At 54.5% G+C, this 21,713-nt stretch overlaps 2 protein-coding genes across 6 annotated transcripts in view; one reads left to right on the top strand and one right to left on the bottom strand.

Moving 5' to 3' along the window:
- Tnrc18 (trinucleotide repeat containing 18) overlaps positions 1-14,851 on the top strand; it is a 92,312-nt gene extending 77,461 nt beyond the window's left edge. For all 4 annotated transcript variants that reach the window (XM_013354073.2, XM_005368000.3, XM_013354070.2 and 1 more), the window contains 9 exons: positions 726-843; positions 1,329-1,404; positions 1,497-1,605; positions 5,890-6,006; positions 6,513-6,680; positions 6,975-8,338; positions 11,531-11,767; positions 12,537-12,611; positions 13,337-14,851. In XM_013354073.2, coding sequence (XP_013209527.1) covers positions 726-843; positions 1,329-1,404; positions 1,497-1,605; positions 5,890-6,006; positions 6,513-6,680; positions 6,975-8,338; positions 11,531-11,767; positions 12,537-12,611; positions 13,337-13,543 — 2,471 coding nt within the window. In that variant the 3' untranslated portion in view covers positions 13,544-14,851. The remainder of the gene's footprint in view (positions 1-725; positions 844-1,328; positions 1,405-1,496; positions 1,606-5,889; positions 6,007-6,512; positions 6,681-6,974; positions 8,339-11,530; positions 11,768-12,536; positions 12,612-13,336) is intronic.
- Positions 14,852-16,602: 1,751 nt separating this feature from the next.
- Positions 16,603-21,713, bottom strand: part of Slc29a4 (solute carrier family 29 member 4) — a 31,452-nt gene continuing 26,341 nt past the window's right edge. For both annotated transcript variants that reach the window (XM_013354058.2, XM_005367999.3), the window contains exons 7-11: positions 20,926-21,170; positions 20,058-20,199; positions 19,775-19,962; positions 18,901-19,141; positions 16,603-17,774 (exon numbers count right to left, since the gene is read on the bottom strand). In XM_013354058.2, coding sequence (XP_013209512.1) covers positions 17,632-17,774; positions 18,901-19,141; positions 19,775-19,962; positions 20,058-20,199; positions 20,926-21,170 — 959 coding nt within the window. In that variant the 3' untranslated portion in view covers positions 16,603-17,631. The remainder of the gene's footprint in view (positions 17,775-18,900; positions 19,142-19,774; positions 19,963-20,057; positions 20,200-20,925; positions 21,171-21,713) is intronic.

Here is a 21,713-nt window from a genome sequence, read left to right as displayed (position 1 = left end):
CTCACTGGGGGATTCTAGGCAGGGGCTCTACCACTGAGCCACACCCCAGCCCCTCACTGGGGGCTCTAGGCAGATGCTCTATCACTGAGCTCTACCCTCAGCCTTCTTTCTAACTTTTCAAGGTGGAATTTCACTTAGTTGCCCCAGCTAGCCTGAGCTTACAGTGTAGCTTAGGCTGGCCATGCATCTTCAGTCTTCCTGTCTCTTGTGCCATTGGGATGCCCCCAGTAGGGCTCTTTTTCATGCTTGCCACTGACAGGGGCCAGGTGCATAAGGGTGTATTGAGAAGAGAAAGGGAGGGGCTAAGACTCGGGGTGGACTGTCTCTGTGGGGCCTCAGGTGGAGAAAAAGAACACCGTTCTAGGAACATAGTGTTGAAGGAAGGAACCCTCAACATCTGTTAGGGTACTTCCCAGCCCGGAGTCTCAAGAATGTTGATCTATGGAGTGAAAGGGTTTGCTGTTCCTGGCTTGGCATTTACCTGAGGTATTCCTAGTTGTCTATAAAGTCTGGGAAGAGGGGCTGCCCATCCCTCACTCCTTGTGCACATGGGACCCAGTGTGGACAGTGGACAGCCATGTCCACACATGTCCTACAGCTTTACCTGGACACTCCAGAGCCCTCGTTTCCTAGAAGGGGCCTGTGGAGTCATCCGGGAAGGCCTGGGGAAGTCTCCCCTAGACATGCGCTGATGCTCCCTGGCTTTGCCGCCCATCCCTCTGCAGCCCCCCGCTCCTGCATCATTGACAAGGATGAGCTGAAGGACGGCCTGCGCGTGCTGATCCCGATGGACGACAAGCTGCTGTACGCGGGCCACGTACAGACGGTGCACTCGCCGGACATGTGAGTGCCTTCTGTGGGGTATTCTGGCTCAGCTCCCATGCCCATGTCTGGTTCTGCCGTGAGGCCACCTGGGCAGGCTGCTTCTTCCCTCTCTGAGCTGGGAGAGCAGCAGTGTACGGGGTTCTGGGGAGTCACTAAGGCCAGTAGTTGGGAGTTGCATCAGAGTAGACCCCCAACTTCTGCTGGGCGGACATAGGCCTTTTGGGACCCAGCAGGAAGTGGGTAAGTGAGGTGTGTAGCTCTCCTTTGGAACTGGAGGTCTGGTTGGGCATGACGTCCAGCCCCTGAATTATATCAACGAGAAAGTTGGGTATGGGAAGGGTGAGAACGCAATCCATTTTTCATATAAGTTAATAAATACCCCCAGCCTATTCCCACAGACCAAATGGCTAAGCTGGTAGTGCTCTGTCCGGGTAGCGCAGCCTCTGGAAGGAAGTGGGTTCTCTGGCCACTGCCCCATTGTACTTTTGGCCCTGGCCTTGCAGATACCGCGTGGTGGTGGAAGGCGAGCGTGGGAACCGTCCCCACATCTACTGCCTGGAGCAGCTGCTGCAGGAGGCGGTGAGTGGGAGGAGGTGCGGTGGCCCCACGGCCCGGAGGGAGGGTGCTTCGCTCCTGGTCACCCTCTGACCCTCAGCCCTGTATTCCACCAGATTATAGACGTGAGGCCAGCCTCTACACGCTTCTTGCCCCAGGGGACCAGGATCGCTGCCTACTGGAGCCAGCAATACCGCTGCCTCTATCCAGGCACGGTGGTCCGAGGTGAGACACCCAGCTCCTAATAAGTCATTATCAGTTCATCTGGTCCATGCAGCCAGCTTCCGGCTGACTTCATTGGAGAGGCAGTTGCTGGTTTGCATAACCGAACTCCAGGGAGGGCTTTCTGGTTATGGCTTGATCCGGGTCCTGTTCTGCTGAAGTAGGCAGGACTCGGGCTCTTGGAATCTGGCTACATACCAGCTTTCTTGGGAAGGTGTTACACCTTCACGAAGCCTGTCTCACCCTCCTGGTTTTCCTGGTCGGTGGGTGACTGGCTTGGCTCATAACGTTTGTTGAGGCTTCTGCGGGGAGTTCATAGAGGTGGGCCCATTGTAATCCTGTTCTTGCTGCTAAGGGGTGAAGCTGGCTTTCCTTCTCCATGGACAGTGTATCACCAGGGATTTTCCACTGCTGGGAAACCTAGAGAAAATATCAGGGTGGAAGGACCTCTGTTGACTTGCAGTCTAGGCGGGCTAGATTGACTCTGTTGATTCGGGTCTGTGTCAGGATAGAGTGGCACAATCACGTGACCAAGGCTGCTCACAGGCTACATGGGAAACAGTGTGAGGAGACCAGTCGTCAGGTACAACCTTTAGAGAGCCTGTCTCCGGTGACCTTCTCCTCCGGTGAGGCTCTGCTGCTGAAGGTTCCCATCCTGTGTTAGCACCAGCATCTGGGTGTGAAGTATTCGGCATGTGGGAAAGCCGGGATGTTGTTAGCCCCACAGAGAGTGGATGGTGGGCAGATGGAAATACATAGGCTGGGGGCTGGGATGAGGACTTGGGCTCAGAACGCTTGCTTCAACATCATGAAAATTAGAGTTCAGATCCCAGCCCCTGTGTAACAAGCTGCATTTCCTATACACACGTGGAGTGCCAGCTCTGCGGGGTGTGGAGAAAGGAGGATCACCGAGCTCACAGAAAATGTGGGCCTCTGATTTCAGGGAGAGATTTTGCCTTGAAGGAACAGGTGGAGAGTGATAGGATAACTGATGCCCTCTGCTGACCTCTGATGCCCTCTACTGACCTCTGCATGCTGACCTCTGATGCCCTCTACTGACCTCTGCACGCAAGTGCGCATGCATGCAAGCACATGCACGCACACACACTCTGTCGTTCACACAGTCCCGTGTATACAAACAAATTAATGAATACATATTCTAAAGCCAAAAGAATAAAACGGGTAAGGGACTGGAGAAACGGCCCAGTGGTTGAAGATGCTCATTTCTCTTGCAAAAGACCCAAGTGGGGTTCCTAGCAACCCATATGGCAGCTCACAAATGTCTGTAACTCGAGTTTAGAGGAATATGACGCCCCCTTCTGGCCTCCATGGGCTACTGCATACACATGGTACACAAACACATGCAGGCACACACACATACACGTAAATAAAACTGAATAAGTCTTAATAAAGAAATAAATGGGCACACGAGAAGATAAAGGTGTGTCACGCAGACAAGTGAAGCAGATGCTTGCGTAGCTCTAGCTGTAGTCATTCCAAAACCAGGGTACCCAGGGATACTGGTGTTGGTTGGACCAGAAGGCCAGTCACAGCACACCGCTTGGCTGCTTCGCATTTTACAAACCAGAAGACAGTATGCCATTAAACAGCAGGTGTTCAGGACAGTCTGGGCTACAGGTGTCCATCTGTAAGTCACTCATCAAACACCAGAAATCATGTCACTTATGGTAAACATTTATCAGGAGTGGCTTCTGAGATGTTCTGTCTTCAGTACCATGAAGGGCTGGGTTCTGCCAGGGCCCTTGGAGTTTTAGGCCCAAATCTGGCCAGCATCCTAAGGCTCCCCTTGGTCTCATCTGCGTGACATTCTGTCTCATTCATGGTTCGTCTTCTCATTTTAACAGATCTTTCGGTAGTAGCTTGTTTGTTTGGGGATGTGGCTTCACGTAGCCCAGGCTAGACTCAAACCCTCTATGTAGACAATGAAGACTTTGACCTTCTGATCTCTCCTGCGTCCACCTCCCAAGTACTGGGTGTATATACCATCTCACCAAGGAGACGCAGTGCCAGGGATGGAACCAGAACTTGGTGTGTTGGTGGCAGGCACTGTGCCAGCTGAGCCCCAGCCTCTCGTAGTTCTGGAGAAAGAGTTCGTAGATGATAGTTTATCTGGTCCTATGTGTTACCATCTCTGTAGTGTACCCGCAGTTAGAGACAGTTGAGCTGCGTATAAATTCCACACTGGAAATAATTTCCCCTTAATACTCTCTCCTTCCTTTCCCCTTTCTCTGTCTGTCTCTCTCCCTCCCTCTTCCCCTTCCTTCTTTTCTTTCTTTTTCGATTTTTCAATACAGCGTTTCTCTGTGTAACTCTGATGCCCTGGAACTGGAACTTGATCTGTAGATCAGGCTGGCCTCGAACTCAGAGATCCACTTGTCTCTGCCTCCAGAGTTTCTCAGATTAAAGATGTGTGCCACCACACCTGGCTATGTGTGCATTTTATATTGAGCTTCCAGTATTATTTGATGAGTTCAGCATGTTATATTTCCTAAATCTGGTGGCCGAGGAGATGGCTCACTGGATAAAGCAATTTCTTTGCATGTGTGAAGAAGTAGAATTCAGATACCCAGCACCGACATAAAAGCCAGGATAGCGGTCTCCCCATAATCCACAACATGTGGGAGACAGACCTGGGATTCCCAGAGCCAGCCACTTAGCCAGATTAGCTGAATCAGTGAGATCTGGGTTCATTGAGAGAACTCACCTCAGTATGTGAAGTGGAGCGAGATGGAGGATGCCCGTTGTCAACTTCTGGCCTTCACACACATACACACATGTGAACTTGCACCTACCCAAACACACACTTCATACACACGCAGTAAAAATAGTAATTCCTATATCATTATAGGAGGCTCGTTTTGCTGTTCTCTCTCTTTAGAACTGTTTAGTCTTCTCATCATCTCTAGGTTTGTGAACTTGTGAGGATACCCACGTGTGCGTGCAGTGCAGGCTTATACATGCCAAAGACATCCATGTGGAGGTCAGGGCACAGCTTGCAGGAGTCTGTTCTCTCTTACCATGTGGCTCCCGGGGATGCAACTCCTGTCTTCAGGCTTGGCAGCAAGCATGTTTACCCACCTAGCCTTCTTGCCAGGCTTGGCTTAGAACTTTTGATCCTCCTGCCTCAGGCTCTGGAGTGCTGGGGTTATGGGTATGTACCACTACTGCTGGCTTGACTTTTTCCGCTCCCTTGAGGGTTAATTTGCAAGCAAACCTTTGCTCTATCAGCACACGTGTTTTTGGAGACTCTCACAGAGGGTGATTTGTTCATTTGTTTGAGATTCCCTTGGCTCTTTCTCGCCTTCTGTGTCCCTTCCTGGTCTGGGTTAGATTTTTGTTTGTTTTGTTTTGTTTTGGGTTTTTCTTCTTCTTCTCATTAGAGATGGCCCTGGCATCTTTATTGATCCTTCATGAGGAGAGATTGAAGAGCCAGTCTGGAGCTCTGCATGCTGGTGGGTGGGCGGAATCTTCTGCTCAGGGATTCCCCAATCCTGGCCTGTGTAGGTCCTTCCCCCTCAGCTGGCTAGTGCCACAAGGCCCATGTCTTTGGGGATGTGGGCTTAGCATTTGCATATTGCGAAGGGGCTGGTGACCCTGCATTCAGTGTGAGGATGTACCCAGTACCCTTCAATCTAGGGCTGTGAGAGTCCATTCATGGGAATACTCCATTCTTGGCCTTGTTGGCCTCTACTCCTTCCAGCACAGTCAAGCCAAAGCCAAGCCATCCAGGCTAGGGGGCACAGGCCTGCCACTGCAGATACTTGGGAGGCTGAGGCAGGAGGATCCCAAGGTCAAGGCCTCTTCCCCAGGCTACAGAGTGAATTCAGACACCAGCCTGGACAACTTAAGTGAGGTCCTGTCTCAACAAATAAAAGTAAAAAAAAAAAAAACAGGCTTTGTGGTTGAGTGATGACTTGCATGAGACCACAGTCAACTGTGACTACCCCTATGGAATCTTCTGGAATGTAGGTATATGCCCCACTTCCTGTCTTTGATATTCAGAGCTGATGTACTGGTAATGCTTTTACAAAATGGTTTTGGGGAGAGTCTTAGATATGAGCAAACCCAGGTATGTGTACAGTCAGCTATCTCTTCCCCCAGCCGGAAATGAAAGAGCTGGCCTCTGTCCTTGACCTGTGTGGTTCTTAACGCCCACCCCTGCACAACTGTGTGTGTATATATATATCCCATGGTCCTCTAAGGCAGTGCCTCTGAACCGGCCTACAGTCCCAGGAGCCTCCCTCCCTGACTGGCCTTTCCTTTCAGGGCTGCTGGACTTGGAAGATGACGGAGACCTGATCACTGTGGAGTTTGATGACGGAGACACAGGCAGGATTCCCCTCTCACACATCCGCCTTTTGCCGCCTGACTACAAAATCCAGTGTGAGTGATGAACTTAGGCAGGGGGGATGAGGGAGTATCCCTAAAGTCTCGGCCCTTGCCTGGCTACTGTTGCCCAGGTTCGCTCCACATATCTTTGGGCTCAGTTTGGCATTTGGTACATTGCTGGGGATGAAACACAGGGTCTTGTATAAGCTAGGCAGGGGCTCTACCACTGAGCCACACCCCAGCCCCTCACTGGGGATCTGAAGTTCTGGATGCTGGTGGGTAGGCAGGAGTCCTCTGCTTGGGAATTTCCCCAGAGCTCTACCACTGAGCCACACCCCAGCCCCTCACTGGGGATCTGAAGTTCTGGATGCTGGTGGGTAGGCAGGAGTCCTCTGCTTGGGAATTTCCCCAGAGCTCTACCACTGAGCCACACCTCCAGCATTAGAAGATTCTAGGCCCTACTGCTGAACTCCCTAACACGGGTTGGGTGCAGGTATCCCAGAGCATGTCAAAGAAACCTCATCAGTCATACCTGAGCCACTGTCTGCGTTGTCCTGTAGGTGCTGAACCTTCCCCGGCACTCCTAGTGCCCAGTGCAAAACGGCGTAGCAGGAAGACCAGCAAAGACACTGGGGAAGGCAAAGAAGGGGCCACCACAGGGTCTCAGGAGGCCACAGGGGGAAAGGCCAGAGGGCGAGGACGGAAACCTGGCGCCAAAGCCAAGAGTGGTAAGTCGTCCCTGGCCTGGGAAGTACGGGGATGAGACCACTGTGGGAATCAGATTCTGGGGCTTGGGGCTTCCCGTGAATGACCAGTCTCTTGTCTTGTGAGAATTCCATGCCGCTGGGCAGTTTTACCTGGTTCGTATACTGATTAGAGAAGTTGGCTGGTGTTTGAAGGACCTGGTCCCTGCCCAGGGTTCCCTGAGGACTTTCTGACTAGGGTCCCAGCTCACCCAGCAGGAAGTCCTGCCTCTCTTCCATCATTCCCCACCTTTGACCTCTAGTTGTCTTCTCTATCAGACAGAGCTGCTGTACTGGAGGAGGGGGCAGCTGCGGATGAGGTACCCAGTGCTCCCTTGGCCCTGGAGCCCATCAACACCCCAAGTTCCAAGAAGAGTCCCCCGGAACCAGTGGACAAGCGGGCCAGAGCCCCCAAAGCTCGCTCAGTCTCTGCACAACCCAGCCCCATGCCACCCACCTTCTCAAGCTGCTCAGCTCCCGAGCCCTTTGGGGAGCTACCAGCCCCTGCTGCAACCCCGCTCATCAATATGCCTGTTACCATGCCTGCCACTCGCCCCAAACCCAAGAAGGCTCGGGCTGCCGAGGGGTCAGGAGCCAAAGGTCCCCGGAGGCCAGGGGAAGAGAATGAACTGCTTGTCAAACTGGACCATGAAGGGGTCATGTCCCCTAAAAGCAAGAAGGCCAAAGAGGCCCTGCTCCTGCGGGAAGATCCAGGGCCCGGGGGTTGGCCGGAGTCCACGGGGTTGCTCAGCCTGGGTAGCTACCCACCAGCTGTTGGCAACGGTGAACCCAAGGCCACCTGGTCCAAGGCTCTGGAGGGAGACCTCACTCAGGAGCCTGGGTCAGGGCTTCCATTAGAGGATCCTGGCAACTCCAATAGCCCAGACAAGACCCAGGCTGAACAAGATGGGGCTGAGGAGTCAGAGACCAGCAGCAGCAGCAGCAGCAGCAGCAGCAGTAGCAGCAGCAGCAGCAGTGGCGGCAGCAGCAGCAGCAGCAGCGGTTCCGAAACAGAAGGTGAAGAGGACACCGAGAAGAACAGGGAAGACGGCCGGGGTGCAGGGGGTCGGACCTGCAGTGCCGCCAGCTCCAGGGCATCCTCTCCTGCCTCCTCGTCCTCTTCTTCCTCCTCTTCCTCTTCCTCCTCTTCCTCCTCTTCTTCCTCTTCCTCCTCCTCCTCATCCTCGTCCTCTTCCTCTTCTTCCTCCTCTTCTTCTTCTTCCTCTTCCTCCTCCTCCTCCTCCTCCTCCTCTTCCACCACAGACGAGGATTCGTCCTGCAGCTCAGATGATGAAGCAGCCCCTGCACCTGCAGCGGGTCCCTCCACACAGCCAGCGCTCCCCACCAAGGTGTCCAAGCCACCTAGCAAGGCACGCTCCTCAGCTCACTCCCCGGGCAAGAAGGCAGCCCCCACCGCCCAGCCACCACCCCAGCCCCCGCCCCAGCCCCAGCAGACTCTGCAACCCAAGTCCCAGGCTGGGGCTGGGGCCAAGAGCCGACCCAAGAAGAGAGAAGGTGTGCACCTGCCCACCACCAAGGAGCTAGCCAAGCGGCAGCGTCTGCCATCTGTAGAGAACCGGCCAAAAATTGCTGCCTTCCTACCCGCCAGGCAGCTTTGGAAGTGGTTTGGCAAGCCCACCCAGGTAACTTCCTAGAAGGGAGCTGTAGATGGGGGTAGACTTGAGTTATGTAAGAACACCCTGGGTTCCAAAATTCATTTAGCCCAGAATCCATGTCCTGTATTGTGCCCCTGCCCAGCCTGTTCCACAGCCTTCCCTTTGGGACTCCAGTGTGGACACTGCAGGGACCCACACAGGCCCTCCTGTGGTGCTCCAGCTGGAAAGGACGCTCCCAAGCTGTTTGGTAGCTAGCCTGCTTGTCATTGCTCCTGCCTCAGTGTCAACAGCTTATAAACCTCACGTTCAGAGAAGTGCAGGCTGGGTCTTAGCAACTTTGCCTGGCTTCAACCCTGTGTAGCCCCTGAACTATCCTGTGTGTGGTAGGCCAGGGGTCATGGGTCCCACTCTACTCTCACAGTCAGGGCTGGCCTTCCAGAAGCAGGTTCCAAGCACTCCTCCTCCTCACCGTCTTATCATCCACCCACCTACGTGTACAAAAAGTACACATACATGTGTACACATGTGCCCACGCTTACTTGTGCAGAGGCACCAAGTGCTCACACGGGTGTACATTCAGGCCCGTAATGGTGCGTGTACGGGTGCTGTTATGTGCTGAATAGCAGAGTGCCAAACCCCACGCCACCCCCACCAACCACACACTGCACCCACTGGCGCGGCACCATGTCCGCTGTTGTGGAAAGTGGTCCCTGGCTAGAGGAAGTAAGCCACTATGGGGTGGATCTGGAGTCTCTGTTGTTGCTGATTGTTTCCTGTCTTCCTGGTCAGCTGTGAAGTGAACAGCTTTTGTTTGCCACATCCTCTCCTTACCCTGTGTTCTGCTCGAGCACACAGGGCCAAACAGCCATGGACTAGATCCTCTGAGAACATGGGCCAGAAGTAACTCTTCTCTTTTTTTTTAAGTCTTTTTTTTCTTTCATTCTTTTAAAATCTGTCAGGTATTTGATCAGCAATGAGAAAAATAACTATCATAAATAGACCTTAGAGACGGGTGGTGGTAGCTCATGCCTTTAATCCTAGCATTCAGGAAGCAGAGGCAGGCAGATCTCTGTGAGTTCGAGGCCAGCCTGGTCCTCAGAGCTAGTTCCAGGACAGCCAGGACTACACAGAGAAACCCTGTCATGAAAAAAAAATAGACAGACAGATAGATAGATCATGGACACATGAACGCTGTGCATAGGAACACACAGGAATAAAGTCACGTGTGTCCACATGTACATACATGCAGTATATGTGGGCAAGGTGCACGTGTACATGCATTCCTCAGTGGAGGTGTCGTTAGTAGCTATACTAGATGCTTCCATGTGGGGTATGGTTAACAGCCCTCCTGATCAGCAGCCCACCCCGTACCTGTGGGTAGAAAGGACCTGAGCGCCAGTGTCTCTCAGCTTTCCCTCCCAGTAACAAAGTACCCTCTGTCTAGCCAAGGATGAACTTGAATTTCTGCCTCTGCCTTCTGGGTGCTGGGAGTACAGGCATGTACAACCATGCCCGGGTTATGACATGCTGAGGATGGAACCCAGAGCTTCATGCATGCAGGGTGAACACTCTACCGACTGGGCACCGGAACCAGTGCTAGGCACCGTTCACTCTGGTCCCTGGTGAAGTGCTGGGTGCCCTAGTGAAGAGGCATATGTAGGGATAAACTTCTCACACCATGACCAGGAAGCAAGGCGGAGGGAGAGTCCTAGGCCTTGAATTCTATTGAGGACACACCTTAGTGACCTAGTGACCTAGTAACCTTAATGACCTCAGTAACCTTGCTAGCCCCGCCTTGCTGTGCCCTCACCACTTCCTGGTAACTCCATCCTGGACAGCCAAGACAATCTAGAGCCTTTGGGGACTCTTAGTAGCTAGGCTCATGTGTGGGTGTCCCTACCCACAGACCCACCCTGGCTTTGCTCTTAGCATCCAGGTGCCTAGATCAGGGCGCTCAGGGCTGTGGGAACAGCTCTGAGGAGATGCCCCTATCTGTTGGACTCTCTGCCTACCCCACTTGTGTCCCCCTAGCAGGTTTAGGTGTTGGGAGTTAACAGTGACCTCCCTCAGGGTTTGAGGAGCCCCTGGCTTGTGTGATGTCGGTTCCTAGGTTCAGTGAGGCTGGAGAGGTAGGGGTACAGTAATGTCAGATTGGGTCTGTTTGGGAAGGGGCACTTTCTTTGTCCCTCCCCTCTCCCATCCCTCCTGAGTTGTCAGTGGCAGATTGATGAATTCCAGGTTCAGCGAGATAATGTCTCAAAAAACAAAACAACATGGAGCCACGGATGGCGGCGCACGCCTTTAACCCAGCACTCGGGAGGCAGAGGCAGGCGGATCTTCGTGGGTTCGAGACCAACCAGGGCTACAAAGTGAGCCCTTGTCTCAAAAAAAGAAAAGAAAGAAGAAAGAAAAAAGGAGGAAAAAGCTTCAGGGGCGGGAGAAACGGCCCAGGTGTTACTAGAGCAGTTGGTGTTCAGTCAGGAGGCCCAGAGTTGAAATCCCAGCATGTCCTCTGGCGGCTCCCAAACGCCTGTAACTTCACTTCCAGAGGATCTGAAACCTTCCTCTCAGCTCTGTGGACATCTGCGCACACACGTGCACATAAACAAAGCCAGCTTTTAAAAAAAATAGATAAGATGGAGCAATAGAGAAAGACACCTGTGGCCGTCACACGCACACCTGCATGCACACACATAACTTCCTCTAAAGACGAGGAGGAGTAGGGGTGTAGTGGACAGCTTTTGTTGCTGTGAGAGAACACTTGAGATCATCCAGCTGTAAAGAAAGTTTGTGTGGCTCATTGTGTCCACCTGCCACCCGCTGGCTCCATTGCTTGGGTCTGCGCTAAATCAGGGCACATGGCTAACAAACCTGCTCACCTCTTGGCTGCCAGGAAACAGGAAAGAACCAGAGGCCTGATAGACCCTCTAAGGCTGTACCTCCTGTGACCTGCTTACTTCCCGTTAGGCGCCAGCTCTTAAAGGGTTCTGCTCCCTTAGTAGCGCCACCAGCCGGTCATTAAGCCCTCAGTGTGTGAACTCGGGGTGAGGTTGGGGCTTTCAGACTCAAGCTAAGGCGTCCCTTCCATGCAGACCCCCAGGATTGGTGGCAGGTGACTTAGGATGAGGGGATCCAGGCCTGCCCAGACAGGGCCTGGCTGGTGGGATGGCTGGGCACAGTGCTGGGCTCTGGCCCCTGACTAATCCATCTATCCCACAGCGGCGAGGCATGAAGGGCAAGGCTCGCAAACTCTTCTACAAAGCCATCGTCCGAGGCAAGGAGATGATCCGCATCGGGGACTGCGCGGTCTTCCTCTCGGCCGGCCGCCCCAACCTGCCCTACATTGGCCGGATCCAGAGCATGTGGGAGTCTTGGGGCAATAACATGGTGGTCCGCGTCAAGTGGTTCTACCATCCGGAAGAGACCAGCCCAGGCAAACAGTTCCACGAGGGCCAGGTGAGCCTTTCCCTGCTGGGAACCGAGAGTCTGGTCTGTAAAGGCTGACCCGTGGTGTCTCATTTGTGTTGCTGTGATAAAACACCCTGACAAAGCAGCTCAGGGGACGAAGGGTTTTCCTTTAGCTGGTGGCTTTACGTAACCGTCCCCCTATGTGGGAACAGCTGGTCCTATCACAGCCACAGCTGGGGCAGAGAGAATGGATGCCTTCATACCTAGTGCTCAGCTCGCTTCCTCTACTCCTGTAGTCCACGGTTCCCTGCAGGGAAGCGTGCTGCCTACAGTGGGCTGGCTCTTCTCACCTCAACTAACAAAATCAAGATGGTCCCCAGCACGTGTGCCCACAACCCACCTAGACAGTACCTTACTGAGACTCTTCCAGATAACACTAGATTGTGTCAAATTGACAGTTAAAATCTATCACCAGGCACTGGTGATGCACACCTTTAATCCCAGCACCCGGGAGGCAGAGGCAGGCGGATCTCTGTGAGTTCGAGGCCAGCCTGGTCTACAGAGTGAGTTCCAGGACAGGCTCCATAGCTATTGAGAAACCTTGTCTCAAAAAAAACCCAATAAATAAATAAGTACATACATATACACATACATACATACAGTTTGAGGTTGGGCATCTGGGTGCTGAGAACAGTGGCCCCTACAGGTGGGGAGGTTGAGTTCAGGGGAGCTGATGTAGTCTGCCGACCTGAAATCTCAGATGGTGGCAAAACAAAGCTCAGACTGCTGACCCCCATCCCCTCCTCTGTCCCCAAAGCACTGGGACCAGAAGTCGGGGCGCAGTCTCCCCGCAGCCCTGCGGGCCTCCAGCCAGAGGAAGGACTTCATGGAGGTAAGACGGCAGCAGTGGGCTGGTGCTGGGGTGCAGGCTCTGCCCCTTCAAGCCTTTCCCTCTATGTCTGTGGCTCCGAGATACTGGGGACCCCCTCTCTACCCCCCTACTCAGTGACTCTGCCTTTGGCTCTGTGCCTCCTAGCATCATTTAGAGGCACATCTGTTCTTTCCTTCTGTTGCTTCTCTCATCTTTATTTCTTTTCTGTGTGTCTGTGAATGTGAATGTTCACGTGGGGAGGCCCATGGTTGGCACTGGGAGTCTTCCCTGACCATCAAACCCAGATCTTACTGGCCAGTTAGCTCCAGAGGTCCTGTCTCTGTCTTCCGAGGCTGAAATTACAGGTGGGCTACCACGCCCACCTGCTACGTATATGGACTCTGTGGGTTCTGAACTTGGGTCCTCATTACTTGCTTTGAAGATGAGGACCTTGACTCGAGTCAGCACCAACCATCCTGTCCATTCTTATCTGTGGGCACCGTCTCCTCCTGCCGTCTCTTCATCTCTCTTGGTCTCTGTCTCTGTCATTGTCCCTTGGTCTCTCTCAATCTCTGCCTCTCTATCTTGTGGTCTCTATCTCTCCATCTTTTGCTCCGTCTCTTTTTATTTCCATTTTTCCATCTCTCTATAATGCTCTTCGGGTTTGCACTCTTAAAGCATCCCAGAGTCCCCCGGATCCAGGAGGGCTCCCTCCAGCCCCTAACACCTACGCTGTGTCCCCACAGCGTGCCCTGTACCAGTCCTCCCATGTGGATGAGAACGACGTTCAGACAGTGTCCCACAAGTGCCTGGTGGTGGGCCTGGAGCAGTATGAGCAGATGCTGAAGACCAAGAAATACCAGGACAGCGAGGGCCTGTACTACCTCGCGGGCACCTATGAGCCCACCACAGGCATGATCTTCTCCACGGACGGCGTGCCTGTGCTCTGCTGAGTGCCGCCTACCCAGCGGGGCCCACAGAGACCCCCCCCTCCCACCACTGCCATGGCGCGGGACCATGTGTGTTGTGTGCATGCCAGTGTGCTCGTGGGCGTGTGCATGTGGCCAGGTGGACGCCCCGGGCAAGTGCGAGTGTGTACATGTGTGTGCCCGTATGCATGCACGTGTGTGCGCACATGTGCACACATCTAGACCCTTTCTGGTCATCCCCTGGTGCCCTCGCGCTGAGACACCTCCTCCCCTTCTCTAGCTATCAGGGTCCGGCTCTGCTGTCCCGCCAGGGTCATCTCAGAGGGGATTTCCCTCCAGCACTTTGTATGCGCTTGGTGAGGCTGCCCTCCGAGCTCTGGGCCTGTGTAGACTTTCTGGTTCTGTGGATGGGGCGAGGGAGAGTTCCAAGGACCCAACCTGCTGCTTGGTATAGAGTTCAACCACACCCAGCACGGAGCCCATCGAAGGCCTTCTACCATGGGCCGGGGGGCCCCAACGCCAGCCAGCTTCACCAATCATACTGGGCATCTGGGCGCCTGCATGCCCGGCCTCCACCCTCTCAGGACAGCCTGGACTTGGGGAACAAGGCAGGGGAGGGCAGCCCAGGAGCATCACCATACCTGGTGGGCCCTCCAGCCCAGACCCTTACACTACAGAAAACCCCAATGGTGCTGAAACCCGCGCCCACGCCCGGCATGGCCTGCCCGGCCCCCTCCACCAGGAGGATCCGAAAGGGTTACCTGTACAGTTTATTGTAGCCTGCCCCTGTATCATACACCTTTAAATGGAGTCAACTTTTTAATTATATATATAAAGATAAATATATATAAATATATATATATAAACTTTTTAAAACTGTGAAAAATAGCTATGAAATTATAAAAAAAACACATTCTGACGTGCAGAATATTATTTTTTATTTCCTGTTAGATTGTGAGTGTCCAGCACCGGCTTCATGCCTCCCAACCCCCTGCACCCTCACCCCTGCCATGTGTACTGTATGTGCCCCCAAATGGACGAGAGATGGAGACAGATGGAGGGGCCCCGAGCCCAGCCCCCAGCTCAGCCCGAAGCACTTAACCAGCCCCCTGTGCCTGCCAGACCCCAGTGGGGTCCCCGGAGGCTTTGAGCAGACAATCTTGAAGGAAGGAAAAGCCAGACTTTGGTTTTGTTTTGTTTTGTTTTGTGGGGGGGTAATTACTGTTTCCTGATTTTTTTTTAACGTTTCTTTTGGAATTTTGTTTGTTGGCAAATTCTGTGTGATCTTTTTCATAAAAAAAAAAAGAAAGAAAAGAAAAAAATTTAATTGGAAAAATACTATGGCTTGGAGTGGCTTATTTGGGAGCCTGGGATGGTGAAATTGGGGTGGAGGATACAGGGTCCTTGACCTAGAGCGAGCGTCCAAAGACTAGAGCCACATGGCATTGCCTTTCAGTGACAGGGGCCCCGCACGCCGGTGGCAGAATTCAGGGTGCAGCCTTAAGCTGCTGAGCTAGGCACAGAGGTGAGCTTGGTCAAGTATTTTGGAAAGTTCTCGAAGCCAGAGTGGTCTCTTGTTTAGAATTCAAGAGCTAGAGGCTGGAGAGATGACCCAGTAGTTACGAGAACTTGTCCTTGCAGGAGACCCAGGGTCAGTACCCAGCACCCACATGGAAGCTCAGAACCGTATGTAACTCAGTTCCAAGGATCTGACACTATTCTGACCAGACATTACTTGGTGCACAGACATACATGCAGGCAAAACATACATAAATCTTTAAAAAAAATTTAAGAGCTACAGGATGGAGAGGTCGTCTGTAAATTGCCTGCCTGAGTCCCATCCTGGAAAAACAACAGGCCTGGTGATGACCTCAGGATCGCAGTGCTGGTGTTGGGGAGGGAGGATGGCCTGTGGGGTCAAGCCCACACCTGGATGGGTCAGGGTCACACACCTGTGTCTGGGCACGGTAACAGTTCTGGGGCCTGCGGAAGCTGAAGGACTGGACCCTGGCCAACCGCAAGTGTGAATCTGCATGAACAGCCTCAGTCCTCCTTCTGGGCTTTTCTACGTCAAAGCTGGGGAAGAGGACAGAGTGGGCAGGGTGGTGACAAGGGTTAAGGTTGAACTTGTTGCAGGGAAACTGAGAAGTGTGGTGGGCGAGAAGAATCAGACTCTCCTGCCATCTGGCGGCCTCCTGTGGTATCACCACCACCCTGGTCTAGAGTCATCAGGCTACCCAGCTAGGACCCCCCCCCCAAGGGTTGAACAACGTGTGGCCCTTCTCCGAGGCCCCATTTTCCAATCCCATTTCTCGGGGAATAGTAAAAGGGTACTTTGAGCTTGGGGCCATGGCCTACTGAGTCAGAGTGTTTGCTATACAGGCATGAGGACCAAGTTCAAATCCCCAGAACTCATTTCAGAAAAATCAGTACGGCCAGTCGGTGGTAGCAGGTGGATTCCAGGGGTTTGGGGCCAGCCCATCCAGCCTAAAACTCTGAGAAGCATGTGTGCTGAACGACCGTAGATGGTAAGGAAGGCAGAGGGCATGTGGCAGTGGACACTGGATGTCTTCCTCTGATACACACACACACACACACACACACACACACACACACACACACGCACGCACGCATGCACGCGCGGGGGTCGGGGAGATCAAGCTCCAGATCGTCACCAGAGCTGGAGACTGCACCTGGAAGACTCCATTCCCAAGCTTGAGCAACCCGTCTCCCGGCCCCAGATGGGTAGCGTTAGCACCTAGCCACTCCCCTCATTGAGACTGAGCCGTTCTTCCTGTGTGCCAGATAAATGTTCCCCCATCCTCATGGGGCCAATGGTCATCACGGCCTGTGCAAGCCCCAGATGCTTAGCACTAGGCACAAGAGCTGGCCCCCCGACCAGCTCTAAAAACACTTGGCTCAGGGCAGGTGGGGCTGCTTCACAGGCGGGATCACAAAGGTCTGCTCACTGTGGAGAAGACTTAATCCACCGGGACCCCATTTCAATCTCCCCACACAGCCCCAGTGGCTCAGTTCCCACCGCTCCCCCCACAGACACCTCACGAGGGACAGCGGTAGGCAGTCTCTACCATCTTTAATGGCCAGTGCGGTAGTCAGAGGACACGCAGATAGACAGGACACAGCAGGGGTTGGAACTGTGGTCACAGCTGGGGCCAGAGTGTGTGGAGAGGCAAGTGTCCTGGCTCAACAAAAGCCGCCTTCGGCTAGAAGCCCTGCCACCTGGTGACCCTACTCCCGAATTTTCTGTCACTTGCCAGGGTTTCTAGTGTCATGACTTGATTCTCAACGAACAGGGGCAGGGTGGCCTAGGTCAGGAGTGCATCCCGGCTGTCCCTGCATCATGGATAGGTTGAATGGAGCTGGGGAGGAAATGGAGAACTTCCCTGCGTGACCTTTAGCCTATGCACTAGGGGTGGGTGTGGGGGACGTCCTCCACCTCAGGTGGGAGCACCCAGGTCAGCGCTGTAGCTATGACTATGGGAGGCCTGTGTGGACCCAGGAATGAGGTTTCCAGATGTGCGTGTGTGTGTGTGTGTGTGCACGTACGTGCGTATGTGCATCTGTGAGCATGAATGTGTGTGTGCATGTGTGCGTGCGTGTGTGTGTCTAAGAAGGGGACAGAATGGAACTGGGGACTGTCCCTTTCCTTCTGGATTTCTAATACTCATGAGAATGTGCCACCTACCCAATAAGTGAAAAACCACATTGACGACCATGGATCTTTGTAGCAGACCCTGCGGTGAGGTCGTAGGGAAAGGAGTCACTCAGACCTGTGGGCAGCCATTCTGGGTGGCTTTGAGTCTGAATGACCCCAACATGCTGACGTGACAGATGTCGGGCCTCTGGACATAGAGGGTGAAGAGCAGGTGTCTGAGCAAACACAGAACGTGGGGTAGGAAGCGCCCCGAGTGGTGAAGGCAAGTTCCAGTTGCAGTGGGCAACTGGAATGAAGTGGCGAGGTGGCGTTAGTGGCTTAGGAGCGGCCAGGACCCCGCAGGCACTGAGGCAGGGGTGGGGAGGGTCCTCAGGCCTTGGGGTGCCTGGCCTGAGCAGCCCTCCCTGGGCAGTGGGCAGGGTCAGGTGGGCCTAGCTCAGGGGCCGACAGGGATGGAGTCGTTGGCGGTGGCCGTTTCGAAACAGCTGCTGTGGGCATCACGGGTGAGGCTGTAGGTGCAGTAGGCCACAGCAGAGCCCAGGGTCAGCCCCGACATATAGGACACGGTCATGGTGTTTCCTGTGGGCGAGAGTAACCTGAGTGGGGGGCAAAGAATAGCCATGGGAGCTGAGGCCACGCTGTGCTAGCCAGTCGCTGTGGCCATGACGTCTCAGGTGTGCACTATGGTGACAACTGTCAGTTTGCAGGAGCCTGTGACGCCCTGGGTTAAACATTCCTCTCCTGGAAACCTGGTCTCTGTTTTGGGTCTTTTAGGAGTGATCTAATGGAGTGCCTCAGGCCTTACCTACTTCTCTGCCCTTCTCTTTCCTTCCTCCCCTATTCTCCTCCCTTATTCCTCCTCCCCTCCTCCCCTTCCTCTCCCTTCCCCTCTACCTCTCTTTCTCTCTTCTCTCTATTTCTATTTTTTTCCAGTCTTAGAGACAGAATATGTAGCCTCCTTTCACAAGCTAAGCCAATTATCTACCACTGAGCCAGACCCCAGCCCCTCACTGGGGGATTCTAGGCAGGGGCTCTACCACGGAGCCACACCCCAGCCCCTCACTGGGGGATTCTAGGCAGGGGCTCTACCACCGAGCCACACCCCAGCCCCTCACTGGGGGATTCTAGGCAGGGGCTCTACCACCGAGCCATGCCTAAGGGCCTTTGCACATAAGGTTCCCTCTACTTGGATGTCATTCCTGGTGGCTTCCTGTACCTGTCTCCCTCATGTCTTCCTCCAAGATTCTGCTCAGAAGCTACCCCCTCAGTAAGTTCTTGCAAGATTGTTCTCTTTGCATCAGAGCTCCCAGTCCCTACATCTGCCCCCACTTCTCAAACTGACATCACCACTAGGGCTTAGCCATGACACACACCACATCTGTTATTGCTGTGTTTATTGACTGTCTCCATCTCAGGACTGTAACCCTGCAAATGTGGGCAGCATCCATCCCCACAGCCTAGGAGAGTGCCAGACAAACAGGCTCCCTGTGTCGCGGCAGAATTAGTGAATGAATGAATGCATGAATGAAATAAAGAAAATACTCACAGAGGTCCTTATACCTACAACTTCCTTAACCTTTGGGACCAAATATATTTTCTCACTCACTGGCTGTCCTTGGCTTCTCCAGGTCTCAGTTTCCTTGCTAGAAGGGCATCAGACTATCAAGTGGGAGCCCTGGGTGTCTCTGAGGTCAGTGAATCTTACCTGCCAGCTCCCGCTGCTTGGGGCTCACTTTCCCGGCTGCCAGGATCATGGGCACACTGCCAAAGTAGCCATTGCTGATGCCCATGAGCAGCGAGAAGACGCAGGGCCAGGCGGGGTGGCGGAGGGTGGGCATGCCACTGGGGTAGACACACAGGATGAACAGAGGGATGAAGACCACGCGGAGGCAAGAACAAGCAAGCAGATGGGTGCCCCGCCAGTCCACGGGTAAGGCTGCCAGGATCTGCAGAGAGCAGGGAGCGCGGGTCAGCCACCTGGCCAGGAGCCTGCCTCTCCCCCAGGCCCTCAAACTGCATCCTGTCCCCAGCACCTGGGACTCCAGTGCACTCCGCAAGGCCCTCCGAATCACCTGAACCTCTTCCTCCAGGACTGGTGAAGGAGGACGAGAATATGCCAGCGAGGGCTCTACCGCTGAGCCACGCCCCCAGCGCCTCACCGCGGGGATTCTAGAGCACTTCTGAGGGGCTGGGGCCGTGGCTCCGTGGTAGACCGCTTGCCTGACAAGGGTAAGGCCCTGGGTTCCATCCTCCATAAGTCATAAAACACAGAAATGGCAAAACTGACGACAAAGACACATGGCTCATCTAAGCTGCAGGGTGGCTGGGGTCCCGCGCCAGCCCTGACCACCAATCCCATCTACTCGTGTGACAGATGAGCTGCCCAGCTGGCAGCTCGTGCCCGTGCCATCCTCAGAGGGATCCACTAGTGACCACGAGGCAGGGGCTACACCACACGGGACAGGGTTAGAGATGGTGACATGCCATGGCTTCCATCCTCCCCACCTGGAACTCACATGACCCTCTCAGCCTGGGGTTGCTCCCTTCCTGGGGTTCCCCAGAGCCACTCCGTGTCTCACCTTGCCCACGAAGTCCGACAAGTTGAACACGGCCATGACGAGGATGGGCAGCCACTCGCCCAGCACGCAGTGGCGGATCTCGGACTCCAGGCCAGGGAACAAGCACAGTGTAATGAAGTAGGTGACCGCAATGGACAGCATGTCGGCCCAGATGACCCGCGCCACAACATATCGGTGCAACAGCAGGGCTGGGGGAATTAAGGCGCATTAGAGGGCGATGCTGTCTCTGCATTTGGAGGGGCAGCCACACATGCCACTGGGCCCCGTGGTGCCTCACGCTTACCCCTGAAGGTGGGCCAGCTCCGTTTGACTCGCGGATGAGGCACATCAAAACGCATGTAGGCCCCACTGCTGCTATGGGTCACCTCATGGGCTGGGCTGTCCTTCGGGGACCTGCTGCTAGACAGGGATGGGGTTTGGTGCTCCTGGGTGGAAAGGAACGATGGGAGTCGTGAGCCAGGTACCCAGGGCAAATGGTGGAGCCACAGTCATTCAGTTAGCACCTACTGTGTGCACTTCCTTATCGAGGGACAATGTTTACCTGCCCTGTGTCCCCTCACCCAGCCGACGCTTTGAGCCTTGAGGTGGGCGGGAACGGAGGTGGTATGCAGCATGCAACCACCAGAGGGCACTCTAGCTTCTCAGAACTGTGGACTGGCTTAACCAGACCACAGATACTCAGGGAGTTAGTATTGAGGCCACTCTTGCAGCAGTGGTCTGTGCTGGGACGGAAGGGAGTTCATCCCAGGATTCCCTGCCTTCCATCTACCTGACTTCCTCGGACCCCACTTGCATGGCTCTGGAGTTCTCCCCCATTAGGTTCTGCGGATCTGCCACACACCCTGGGCTCTTCTCCCTGGCCACAGCTGAAAAACTGTCACCTCCCATTGTCCTAACAGGGTGTCCTAACAGGTGGGCCACAGAAGCTGAAGAGAGCCTCAGGCCACAGACGTGGAAGGCCACAGCTGAGGGAGGGCCACAGACGACCCGTGGTGCCATGAAAGGCTGAAAAGGCCACAGAATGGAATGAATGTTCCAGAGTACGGAAGCAAGCCTGCAGCCCGAGATCACGGGGCCACAAATGGAGTCACCGAGGAACTCTTCAGGCACCTGTGTGGGAGAAGGAGGCCACGCCAGGCCACGGCACTCACAAAGTGGATGTCTCCTGAGGCGACATCATGGTGCACCCGGTAGCCTGCCCGGATGGGGCGGCTGTCCCGAGGCCGTGTGGTGTAGTAGAGCACGAAGCGGCTGCGCCGCACCAGCAGGTGCAGCAGGAAGCAGAGCAGCTCCAGCCCCGCGGAGACCAGGAAAAAGATGATGGTACTGGCTCGCTCATCCGGGAGCAGCAGTTTCGTGAGGATCCGGCTCAGAGAGATCATCACCCCTGCAGTACCTGGAGGGGAGGCAGTGGCCACTGAGCGTTCCTGCCGCCTTCACTCATGCCACCCCCCGCCAGTCTCTTGTCCCGTCCCTACCCCATCCCATCCCATCGGCCACCAGTCTTTCCTCACTCTGTCTATCCACTCCATCCATCCATGCTCCAGTCCCAATCCACAGTACCCGTCCACCATCCTACGCGGCCCCACCCGCTCATCCTGCCCAAGGCCCCAACGTCTCTCCAAGTACTCCCCTAACCATCGTAGCCCCTTACCCATCCCTGTCTCCCCACTCCCAGCCCAGCTGAATCTGATCTCACTAGCTGCACTTCGAGACTCACTGCGCCTATCCAGCCAGCCTGCTTCAGCTCCCCTTTCCCCAGGACAGTTGCTGCTCCCACCAACCCCCTCCCAACCCTGTCATCTTACATCCCATGGGCAGTATCACTGAGTTCTGCTGGATGTCCTGCCCTGAGGTGAACACAAGGACCTGCTTTCCCAGGCTTGATGGAGTAAGGCCGCAGATAAGCCACGGAAACACACATCAGTGGTGCAGGGTA

The sequence above is a fragment of the Microtus ochrogaster genome, unplaced genomic scaffold, assembly GCF_000317375.1.
Source record: "Microtus ochrogaster isolate Prairie Vole_2 unplaced genomic scaffold, MicOch1.0 UNK27, whole genome shotgun sequence".
NCBI classification, from domain to species: Eukaryota; Metazoa; Chordata; class Mammalia; order Rodentia; family Cricetidae; genus Microtus; species Microtus ochrogaster.
The sequence above is the reverse complement of the archived record's forward strand: the minus strand, read 5'-3'. Positions and strand labels throughout refer to the sequence as shown.